We start from the raw sequence: 12,790 nt of genomic DNA on the forward strand, positions 1-12,790 counted from the left end.
GAGTAATTTTACCAACTGAAACAGGAAGTTGCGAGAAACTCCATGAAAGAGGTAGACGTTCTGAACGATTGGGAAGAAGAGATAGTTTGCAATGCTTGATCGAATTGCTTTCGGCAAACCGTTCAAGGTTTCTTGTTGTTTCAGACCCTCTGTTTTGAACTTTAAGCAAATGTGTGATAACATCTGGTCTTGTATGTTTGGTGGGAGTTGGTTTCTTGATGCAAACTCTGAAGCAGCTCTAACAGTATCTCTCTGTTGAATTGAAAAAAAAAAAAAAATTCTTTATTTTGCAGGTTATCATTTCAAAGGATTGATGTGAAGTCAAAAGGAAGTGATTGAACTTACAAAGTTTCTGGTGCGGCTAGTCCAGTGAACCACAAGGTTGGTCATATTACCAATTAGGTAAGATGTGAAACCCAGGTTGAAGAGCATGAAAAATACAAAAAACAACATTTCCCTTGGATTCTCAGCATGTAAGTCTCCATATCCTGTTGTTGTTAATGTCGTAATTGACCAGTAAAGAGCGGTAACATATCTACTCCAAACACTTGCCTCCTTGAAATTTGGGTACACAGCTCCAATCCATGTTTTTGTTGGATCAGGATATCGATCTGCAATGAGGTAGTTAAAGCATCCAGCACAATGTACTGCAAAAAGGGTTACCTGATATAATAAAATTGTAAGTTGTAAGTTATATAACTCATCACCTAGTAGCTTTTATAGATGAAAAGAAAAGAGCTTTCTCTGTTTTTAGAAAAGAGTTTCCTCTGTTTTTAGAAAAAAGTTTCCTCTGTTTTTGAGAGACTTACCGAAATGAGTTTTGTGCACCGTGTCCAGAAATAGTTGAAGCGGATATCTTTCTCAAGCCTGACGCAAAGGGAACAATGGGGAGATATATTAAGATTTTATGCTGATTCTGTAAGTGAGGTAACTCTTTATAACTTGAAAGAAAATGGTTTACTTATGATTTAGTATTGAAAACGAACCTTGCAAACAGCGAGCTAACTCGTCTGAGACGCCAGAGCCTTAGCATACTAAGAACTCTGAATCCTATTTCGCTTCCATTGTAATTGAAAAGAAGACTCAGTGACTGGAATGGAGCTGTTGAGCAGACATCAAAGGCGAACCAAGTAGAAAGGTACCTGAAAACCAATTCATTATTAAAAATCTACTTCCTTTGGAAACTTAATAATTGTACCAGTGTCTTTATGTACTTTTTATCTCTCACCGTATAGCTATTTTCTTAGGGTTATCGACCAGAAGATAAGAGTGGCTGTCTAGGTAAGCAACGAAGAAGGTGAGAATGATGTCAATGGCAAAAAAGCCATTGACAATGATGAAAAGCGCGTCTTTCTTGTAGGTGATGAAGGCAAACTCAAAAGGACAAATCCAAGCTGAGTAAATCACAAGAATGACCAGCCACATCTCCCATGCCCTGAATTCAACATTAAGAAGCCACAACTCAAGAAGACAACAAAAAAAAAACAGAACAGAACAGAACGCTGAAATGTGCAAGAAATAGTTGTGAACCTGAAACGTGGATCGAAAGGAGAGATGATGTGTTTACGGAGTTTAGTTGATTGGTTTATTCTAGCTCCAAGAGATGGCAAGAGATCAGCAGAGAGGAAGCTGCTGTGTTTGAATGTGTCCATATTGTATTCTTCAACGCAGAATCGCTTAAAGAAGTTTCTTGTGCAAGAGATTGACATCTTTCTTGTGTTGAGCTTCAACAAAGGTTAGTTATAAATATAGTGATGAAACTTGGGAAAAGGTTCACAAGCTAACGACCTTTTTTTTTTTTGCTTTCTCTTTCTCTCTCACGTTGCTTCTGACTTTTTTACAATACCAACTTGCTCTGACCCATTTCTTATCGTTTTCTGAAAAAGAGAAAGGAAAAAAAAACGAATTTTTGTTTTTGCAGGGGAAGGTTTTAACTGTTTAGCACAGACTTAGTGCACCATTAATGCTGCAAAAAAACAACAAAGAAGGCTTACACAAGAAAATGATTAAGAGGGTGAAATAAGAAGCTGAGTTTCACGCTTGGTAAGTAAGATGTGTTTAAGTGGCAGACATTAAGATTTTACAGCAAGTAATGCTCAGAGTTTCTGCTTTTGACAGGAAGTAAAGATTTGAAATTTAGAGAGAGAGAGATAGAGAGAGATGAAGAAGAAGATGAAGGAGGACGCAATGTGGTAATGGGACTTGATGAGATTGTGACTCTGGTGGGATATTCATTTACTTTGCATTTGAGGCTAATATATATATGTACACAAATGTGTGTATGTGTATGTGATTTAATGAGAAAATTTTGTGTGTGTTTTTATTACAGGAATCCAGAAATGGACCAGGTAAGGGAAATAAATAAAAAAAAAGAAAGAAAAGATGGTCAGAATAGAATTTTTAAGGGCCAAAAGGTATAAAGAAGATAAGTAAATTCTAGTATTCGTTAAGTATCTAATATGCTTTACGGTATGCATTTTCAAAACACTGCTTAATTGAATTGAGTTCTCTCTTGGTAAAAACCAAAAGGGTTAGATACAAGAAACAAACAATTCTTAGATTCTTACCTGAACAGCTCATAAGTAATGATGACACTTGGACCAATATAGGTTTCCACATTAGTTGTTTCTTGCTTTTGATTCAGGTTAGTTTTTCGTAATTATTGAACTTTTTAGCGTCTTGATTTATGTTTGATAGTATCTTTTGTTTTTGTTTTTCTCCCCTTGGAAAGCTCATATAGACCGTTCGTTTCCTTTTGATTTAGAAAGATTAAATCCTTAATTACGCGTAAACATCTAATCAGAGAAATTGACACACGAAAAAAACATCTAATCAGAGAATCTGACACGACATGTAAAGAACAAAAATACTAGTCCTAATTAGATAGTAAAAGCAGACAACTAAATTCTGTTTCACGCTAAAATTTATAATGGAAACAGATTGAAGTAGCAACAATCAAATCGTATATTTCAGTGATAATGTTTTCTCAATCAGGGAAATTTTCTTAAATAAGATTTTGTAGAAACTTATTATCATAGATGATGTTTCAAGATAATATATCTATTATTATTATTATTATTATTATTATTATTATTATTATTATTATTATTATTATTTTGTCTTTTCTTGCAGAAATTGGTTTTGACTCTGTCCAGTTTAGCTATACGTAAACATTTCTGATACAGTAATACATATACTTGCAAATATTTATTAAAAAAAAAACCAGATATGCCATGATGCTAATTACATTTTCTCTCTCTTTAAAAAAAAAATACTATTTCTGCTTTGCCTTTATTAATGATCACTAGGCACACTTATGCTTGTGGATATATTCTTGTTGTTTTGTACAAAATAGAGTATTCTTTGTACTTAGTACTTACAATATATGTTCTTTGTCTTAGATGGCTTTTGAATTGTAGTTTAATTGTCTAAAATGACTTAACAAAAACATTAAACTGATATAGTTCTTCGCTTGCCATTTTTTCTTTGAAGTAGCAAACTATCGTTTATCGTGAACGGCTCCACTATAATCAACCGCTCGGTATAAGAATCGGTTAAATCTTGCACATGCAAAAAGTGACATTGGGTCCAAATGGTTCAATATTTTTTGTCGTTTTTTTCAATGGGGAAAAAACACAGTGTTGGACTCAGAATGATTACCCAATTTAGGTGATATACATTGATACTATCTAATCTGACTGAGAGACAGAGTCCTTAACACTAATCCGATATTTTTCTAGCGACAGCCAGGGGATTTTCTTGGTGTAGCTCGTAACAAATGTTTGACATTATAATTTATAACATTAAAAAAAAAATACATGGGTTAATTGTTAGTCGTTACTAGACGGTTAATTAAGTGACTGATTAGTCAATTTTTAAGTTTTAATTTAATTTAAGTTCCCTTTTTACAGGAGTAAAAGAAAGGATTTAGTTCCTTTGCATTTCGTTTTAGGTCTTTTAATTTAATTTTATTGCCTTATCATGATAAAATCATTGTAATCTTAAATAGAGTATGTAGCACCCATATGTAGGTTTTTTTTTTTTTTGGGACAAACGCACCCATCTGTAGGTTTAGCGTTGATTTATCCTCTTTAATCTATCATCATGATTCATCTCTGGTTAACACACAAAAGAGTGGTAGTGGAAACGAAATTGAATATCTAGTTAACACACAAAAGAGTAAATGATAATTCTAATTAAGTAGGAGTAGCTATGATCCAAATGACAGCTTTAGTAGTGGGTCGAACATACATGGTCCGGTTTCATGCATGGAATGTCTCCATATTACCCATTTAGTCCACGTGTGTTTAATAAGTTTATCTTGACGTAGAAATGCTTTCTTACTTCTTCCGCCTTTTTCTATAGGAATGCTTTTATCTTCTCTATAATAAAATGATACATTGAAAACATAATTTTAAAAGTATCAATCTATATATTTTAACCTATCTTCTTTTGTTGGATTTTTAGAATTTTTTATGTTACTTGTACTTAAATTTTTTTTATTTATTTGGTTTAACTAAAATACTTAAGGTTAACCAGATAATTAGGTTTCGATTTAGTAGGTTATGCCTCACGTGATTAGAGATTTATGTAGTTAGAGGTAGTTAGACGTAGTTAAAGATTTTGGTAAGTAGAGACTCTAGAGTCAAACCCATTCATTCCTCGTGACCACAGTTCCAAACTGTGAGACTTTTTTTAAATATATGTGTATTTGTCCATGTGTTTAACTCATGTGCATGAAGAATTGTTTTAAGCCTTTGAAAAACCTCTAAAATACTAACAACCACAAGAACAAAATTGTTTTACAATTAAGACTTAAGTTAAAACCTAGTTAAATGAAAAGAAAATAAGAGAGACATAAAACTATACAAGGCAAAGAGAGAATCTTGGTAGTGGATCTCATAAGATAAAGCCAAGAGTTAAAGTGGTCCTTGAGGACAATGATGAAGGGTGTCCTTAATTACTGCCTTCAAAGCTTCTATGTTCGGCCTTCATATTCACGTGGTCCGTTTAGTTTCTTATATGTTTGTATAGCCAAATTCATGCATGAGTATGATTATTTTTAAAAAAAATTGGAATCTTAGAAGAAATTTGTACAAAAAAATATAATAACATTATATTTTGTCACCAGTGCATTAATATGATAATGTATGAACTATACTTAGAGGATATTATGTTGACAGTGTTAGAAAAAAAAATGAATTAACAAAAGATGCATGAATAGTATTGAACAAAATTTAACTCATTCTAGCAATTTCGAATCTTAAAAGTTAAGTTATGGTAATAACAACAAACATTTTCTTATCCACAAAGTTTGTTTTTGTATAAACTATACAGGGTCTAACATTATGCTCAGTCTGACAGTAATAGAATTATGAATTATGAATTGATAAATTATATGTTTTTGGCATCGTTATTTTTGTATCATAAAATATATCATGTTTTAAAATGTGTTTTCTAGAAATGATATTGTAGGTTTCCTACGCGATATAGAGAGTATTAACATGAGTTATGTTATATTGAGAAATAAATTATCGCATTTGCCTCCAAAGATTATGCAGTCATAAAGTAATTTTTTTTATGGAGTTTTTTTGTGAATGGTTAACATGACATTTAACGTAGGAGAGCACTAACAGATAATACTAACTCGGATTCAACTCCGGTAATCACAATATAAACAATTAAATGAAAAAGTGCATTGGAAGGTTGGGTCCGTGAAGGAAACTAGTTCACGAGTTCTCTGGTAATTTGAATGGAACAATTTGTTTCAACAAAAAAAGAAAATGCTTGACAGCTCGGTTGCTAAATTTGGTCTAGCTTCTGTGTATTTGAATCCCTTTCTTGTTTATTGTCAAAGAGACAATTGTTTACGACGGAATCACTATATTTTGTTGGACGGAGAATAAAATAAAAGGAAAAAATTGTTCAAAACGGCCATCTTAGAAATGAGAACGAAACCGATCCACCACAAAAAGTTGATAGAAGGTGAATGTCATAGTTGATTCCCATATTAAGATATGAAAATTCGATAACAACATTTGCTTCACCAATACTTATTTACTTTTGAAATATAAAATTGAGAAATAAGAAATCATATATTCTCAAATCAATGAAATATTTTTATAATGTATGGAACAAAACTGGTGAACTGCGTGTGTAATATTGGTCATGTGTTAATAGTTTGTCCTAAGATCAGACACATCATGGAGTGACAATGTGGTGTAATTTGTGGTTCTAAAAGATTTTGTTTTAATCTACAAACCTCGTTTTAAATTTCATGTGAACTATAGGTGTGGTACGTACACATTATGTTATGTTTTACCAGAGTTTTTCTTTTGGAACTTTTTACTCAGATTCTTTTCTTTATATATTTTCATAGAATATCATGTAAGGAGGGGAAAAAAATATATAGTTGTACATAAAGCGTATTAGAAAGTGAAGATCAAATTTGATTCTAGTAGTTTGTAGGCTAAAAGACATTAAAATGAAGTTGACTCTTTGAATTCAACAAAAACTGACTTGACATAGTATATTGATTAGCTCGAATATTTTCGAATATAATATGATATTATATTTGGTGTAATGAGAAATGTATGGTGTATATATTATTTTTGTTCTCTTATCATCAAAATTCTTCACGCCATAGTTGCGGAAGATCTTAATATATGCCATTTCCATAAGTGGTTATCATTAAAAAGTGTGTATCTCATACATATCATATAAAATAATACAAAAATTTGTAATGAATTGGACGGCATAATTTTTTTGTTTCTCTTCTTTCAAAAGGTAAACTCAGATTCCTCATGAGAATACTAATTAATATACCAATATTGATATTCAAGCAACCCATATATTAAAAGTTATCTTCCGGAAACCTGTATAGATTTAATTTGGAAATGAGAATTTTGTTTTTGTTTTTTATAAAATGATTATTTTTCCTTTTCTTTTGAATTTTTTTTGTTTAATAATTGTACACTAACTCGTACATGCATGATAGAATCCACTGAAATCGTCTATATTCATAACACATATTTTTAGCGTATATTATTATTAGATTAGGATCCGTGCTAGAACAAATGTTGTATTTCGTTTTGTTTATTTTATAATTACCATAATGAAATATAATTTATATGATTTTTATAATATATTTTTTTAGATAAAATATTATGAAAAAAAAATCATATGCAAGTTTTTTAGTCATCGTTAGATCATGCTATACACACGCTGATCCTTTTCATCGAAAATAATAGTCTTCAAACAGCTCATTTAATTAACATTTGATATACCATTTAATATTTGCATATTACATTTAAAATAGCATGTAATATTAACATTACATATTTTGTGTTTAGGTATATGATGAAATATGAGTGAGGTATTTTTTGTGAGAGGTGATTTGTATCATTTATATTGGCAGTTTTGAAGATTCTTCCGATTAATTATTATTCTTTGCTTAGATTTTATTCCTTTTTTATGCTTACCAATATTTTTTATGATATATATTGGTGTCAGTAAAAAAAGAATTAAGAATATTGTGAAATTAATTGTCTAAAATCTATTTAAATTTTAATCTTCCTAAAATGAACAGTTATACAAATTACACCTAACATATATCTTGTAACAAATTAATCTCAAATTTTTAATAACCCATTTGTAACCTACTATTAAAATTATATAGTCTACAAATTTGAAGTCGCATACTTCCGTTTTATTATATAGGGGATTCCTACATAATCCTACCTTTCCCTAATCCCAAACTATGGGTTTAATTGGGTTTTAGGCTGTAAATATTTTTCAAAAAAACAATTGGGGTAAATACTTGTTGCGTATTATATATAAATTAATCTACACTACGCGTCTACGATATAGATATATGCATTAAAACAATACGTATAATATACGTAAACAATAATATAATACTCGGATGTGTGACTCGTCTGTGAAAACATTCATGCATTGTAAGTTGATTGACTTTTCTTAGATAACAAAGTATATAACACCTCAATACGTATATATTTATATATAAGTAATGTTATCATAATTTACTGATATTCATAATTATTAATTTATGGCTGGAATGCAATGTTGTTACAAAAAAAAAACATACTATACTCTGATTTTATACTTTTTACACCTATCAACTATGAAAAAAAAAAAAAGTACTTTTTAGCCCAAAAAAAACTTATTCTACTGGAAACCACGAAATATCGTAAAATTTCATTCTATAAAACATTAAAACTATAGAGAAATTGAAATAATTTCTTTGATTTCTGATTGTTTTTTAAATATTATGTTCTGCAATCTATACTAGTATTTTTGCATCAGTTTTTGCTCAAAAATGTTTTCTGGAAAGTTTTTACATTGAATGCTATTTAATGCTTATATTTATATCCAAACAAGTTTAGTTAACTTCTTCTACTATCCTTAGAACCAAACACAATTAAAATAATTTAAAAATCCATATATATAATGTTTTATAATTAATATAGATATTTAGAAGATTTATTCCAGATTAAAAAAAACTTATTCTCCAATCATCTCTTTTTTATTTTAAAATTTAAATGTAGTGAATCATCATGTAATACAGAAAGTTAACAAAAAAGGTATATTTTTCCTGCATATATTGTGATTTGAATTTTTTAAAACAAACATATATTACTCAATTAATATAAAAGAGTGTGTTCAACATTCATATATAGTAAATTTACTGTATATAGTAAATTATAAAATTCTAAGAAGTTTATAATTTATAACTAATATATCTAAACTTAATAAAATTTTTAAAATTATAAATATTTAAACATATTAAATTTTCAAAATTACACAAACGAGTTATATTACATGACGAGTTATATGATATTACGGGATTGAATTAATAATACTAAAAAATAAACTATCAGTACGAGTTAAATACTCATTTTAATGTTTTAACAACACCAATATAAAATATGTCGAATCAAACTGATTTAATTAAGATAGTAGTAAAGAAAAATTATTGTGCAGTATACCACGGTTTATATATTAAATCACTAAAATTAACAAAAGAGTATATTAGCAAAATTAGTATTAAAATAGTATGTTAAAAAAAAATTTACCCCGCGGTGTACCGCTGGTCATAATCTAGTTTATAAATATAAAGAGATCAAACAACTAATATTGATCTGTTTTTTTCTTAATTATAGTGATAATATTTATTGCCGCCTCTTCTTAGCATAGTTTTCAAGCAATGAATAGTTACTGAGAATTTTCATATTCTACCAATGCATTTTTGACTTTTGGTTGATAAATTAACATTTTTTTTCCTGTACGCCTATACATGTATACATTCTAAGCCAGTTCACTTCAGTAACTTAAGTTTCTCTGCCTCATCTTAGCAAGTTTTAAATCACTGAGATATCCATTATTTTTTCGTCAGCTTTCGTTTTTTTTTTCGTTTTCTCATGATGATGACCTTTTTTTCCCCTGACTTCCATGTGTCTCTAACATGATGACATGTAAGAAGTGGAGTTTTAGATTTGGTCAAATCTGCCATTTGAAAATGGAAGACCAAAATCAAGGAGCATATCCCTAAAATTTTGAGAGTGATAGAGAAAAAATATATAGGAGACTTAAGAAATCTCTCACTCTCAAAAATCCTTACTGATTTTGCAAAATCCTTTGGGCCTACCAACTATTGTAGGGGCACCAAAAATATAAGTTTTTCTTGGGTGTTATAGCGTCTTGCATTTGTCTTCAATAACTATCAAATTTATTTTTCTAGTTATTAACTCATACAATACGAATTTTGATAGAACTGAAATGGTTCAGAGTAGTTATATAATTTTATAGTAGTTGAAGGTTTGGTGGACTGGGATCTGGTTCTCTCAAGCCACGTCAAAAAATTTCGCTGGTTGCTTGGCTTGCCACTTTAAATAGACTCACCACTGATCACAGAATGCATGGTGCAGTGGAACTTAGGGGTTGACTCTACTTGTATTTTGTCAAGACCAAATGCTTTTATTAAATTTCAACCGTTATGGTTGGTATTGGTTCAACTTCTACAATTAAAGCAGGAGAACTAGAGAAAGGGGTACATATAGCTAAAGTGAGAGAAACAGAAGCTAGAGCCTTTTTTGCAATTTCATCTGCTCTTTGGTTCTCGTCTCGTTGGATGTACTTGAAGCAGATTCTCTCGAACCTATGTGCCATGACTAGGATATCGTGTAGAATCCTGTGGATCTCCTTGTGACGGATCTCCGAGTTGGTTGCTTTGATTAACGTTTTCGAATCTGAAGCAAAAGAAATTATCTGTTAACCCATATCGGAAGCCTGTTGGATAGCTCGGTTCATGGCTAGTGTTTCGGCTATAAGAGGGGAATCAACATGGGTTACTATAGCTTGACCAGATACTACTGATCCGGTGCACGGATCTCTAAATATCCAGCCGAGACCCGCCACCTTAGAGGCTTCATTCCAAGCCGCATCGATGAAGCACTGAATCTTATTCGCACTAGTCGTCCTCTGAGGTTTCCTGGTTCGATTGTTGGTGTTTTTGTGAATTACATCCTGGGCTGCGTTCCATTCTCTAGCGTGGGAAGTAGCTTGGGAGACAATTTCGTTGGCAGGGGTGGTCGTTTTTTCGAATAGGAGTTTATTCCTCTGTTTCCAGATGTTCCAGATGATCCAGATACCCAGTGAGCCATCAATGATACCTGTTGGAAGTAAGCACTGTAGTTTACTTAACAATTCAATCCCCATTTGTAGATTTGTTATCAAACTTGAATCTAATAGTCTCTTGAATGGTGTATGAGCCCACACTTGTTGGGCGAAGTTGCAGTGGAAGAACAGATGCTCCGCCGATTCCTCTTGTCCACAAAAAGGGCAACTAGCCTCCGGGTTAATACCGTGTTCTTTCAACACTTTTCCAAGGGGTAGGGCATGTTTCATGACTTTCCAAAGGAAGAATTTTAACTTTGGTAAGCACTTAACGTTCCAGATTTATTTCTCCCATTTGAAATCCTCATGATTTGTGTGATTTTGTTTCGACTCTAAGCTCGACATGGCAGTTTGGTATCCAGATTTTGCAGAGTATTCCCCAGAAGGAGTTGGTAGCCATATGTATCGGTCATCTGCTCCTAATCTGCTGGGTTTTAGGAGAAGAATCTGATCCTCATAAGAAGGGAGTATATCTCTAATTTTCTGTTCATCCCATTGCGCTGATTGGGGCCGTAGTAGTTCAGCAACTCTCATATCCTGACACTCCGCAGGGATTGGTCCTATTGGTACAGTTGCTTCTTTTAGTGAAATCCACGGGTCTTTCCACACCAAGGAACATGTCACTGATCCTATAGCTCTGCCTAGTTGTTTCTTCAGGAGGTCTCGTCCTATAAAGATACCCCTCCAGCCATGGGAGGCTGAATTCGGCGGTGTGCACTCCAGAAAAGGTTGGTGCTGGCAATACTTCCCTAGTAGGACTCTTGCTAGTTGGCAGGACGGGTTGGTGAGGATTCGCCAGCTAATTTTAGCTAGGAGTGCATCGTTAAAGGTAGCTACCTCTCTGAATCCCAAACCTCCTTCTTTTTTTGGTTTTGTCATTTTCTCCTAGTATATCCAACACATTTTCCTCTTTTCAGGTGATGAATCCCACCAAAATCTAGTCACAGCCGACTGAATTCTTTTACATAAAGATCTAGGTAACTTGAAGCAGGACATCGTGTGAGTTGGCATGGTAGAAAGCACTGACTTGAGCATGGTGGTTTTTCCAGCAGTGGAAAGGAACCTCGAGGACCAGCTCTAAGCTCGCTGCTTGATTCTGTCGATGATGCCGTTAAACATGTCTTTCTTTTTCCTCCCAAAGGACTCAGGTAATCCAAGGTATTTACCTAGTCCTCCCACTTGTTGAATTCCAAGGATCTGTTTAGCTCGGTTTCTTGCATCTTCTCCTGTTTTAGCTGAGAAAGTAACAACTGATTTGCTTTTGTTTATCATTTGTCCTGTTGCTTTTTCGTACCTTTTTAGGATTCGCATTAGCATTTCACACCGCCAAAGTTGGACAAGCCTCATCACTAAACTTCTTCAAGCTAATTTCTCTGTGGTTTGGGGGACACTTCTAAATTTGCTCACGGACAAAGACTTTGGGAAAAGATGCACTGTGTTTGTTGAGATAAAGCTTCAATTCACGCAATCTGGAAGGATCGGAACATTAATCAACGACATGGGGAACGTCGGACATACTCACGCTTGCTCACCAAACAATTGGACAAACAAGTTCCAAATAGGCTACTCTCCCTCCATGGTCAAGACAATGACAAATATGCAGGTTGTATGGCTTTGTGGTTTGCAACAAGATGAATGTTTAAATTTTGGTAGATCGTTTTCAACACCTTAAACAAACAATGCACTTGATGTAAAAAAAAAAATTTGAATAAATTTTACATATTATTCCAAAAAAAAAAAAAAAAATTCTAAAAGTTTGGTTGGTTTGGCGGTCGAAAGTATTCGAGCATAATAATTTTGATCAAATAGGCTATATTAATCGACCAAAAAATATTCATCACTTTCTTTTACCTAACTACGTCCAATTAATTATTTTTAAGGTGCACTAGTATATACATATACTAGTTTTTATACTAAACTAGATTTTAACTCGCGGTATACCGCGTGCATATAATTTTTATTATTATTTATATTTTATATTTTATTTGTTTGTTATATATTGGATGTTTTCCAAATAGAGGAATAACTAATTTTTCCAACTGTTTGTGCGGCTGAATATTTATATTAATTTTTTAACCCGCAATATACTTCATGA

At 32.3% G+C, this 12,790-nt stretch overlaps 1 protein-coding gene across 2 annotated transcripts in view; it reads right to left on the bottom strand.

Moving 5' to 3' along the window:
- Positions 1–2,243, bottom strand: part of LOC104718492 (potassium channel KAT2) — a 4,134-nt gene extending 1,891 nt beyond the window's left edge. Inside the window, exons 1-7 of one of the 2 annotated variants that reach the window (XM_010436252.2) lie at positions 1,995–2,243; positions 1,531–1,877; positions 1,229–1,435; positions 987–1,142; positions 810–867; positions 346–663; positions 13–252 (exon numbers count right to left, since the gene is read on the bottom strand). In XM_010436252.2, the coding sequence (XP_010434554.1) occupies positions 13–252; positions 346–663; positions 810–867; positions 987–1,142; positions 1,229–1,435; positions 1,531–1,709 (1,158 nt within the window). In that variant the 5' untranslated portion in view covers positions 1,710–1,877; positions 1,995–2,243. Of the gene's footprint in view, positions 1–12; positions 253–345; positions 664–809; positions 868–986; positions 1,143–1,228; positions 1,436–1,530 lie in introns of both variants that reach the window. The other variant, XM_010436251.2, reaches the window with a different exon arrangement.

Source organism: Camelina sativa, chromosome 10, assembly GCF_000633955.1.
Source record: "Camelina sativa cultivar DH55 chromosome 10, Cs, whole genome shotgun sequence".
NCBI classification, from domain to species: Eukaryota; Viridiplantae; Streptophyta; class Magnoliopsida; order Brassicales; family Brassicaceae; genus Camelina; species Camelina sativa.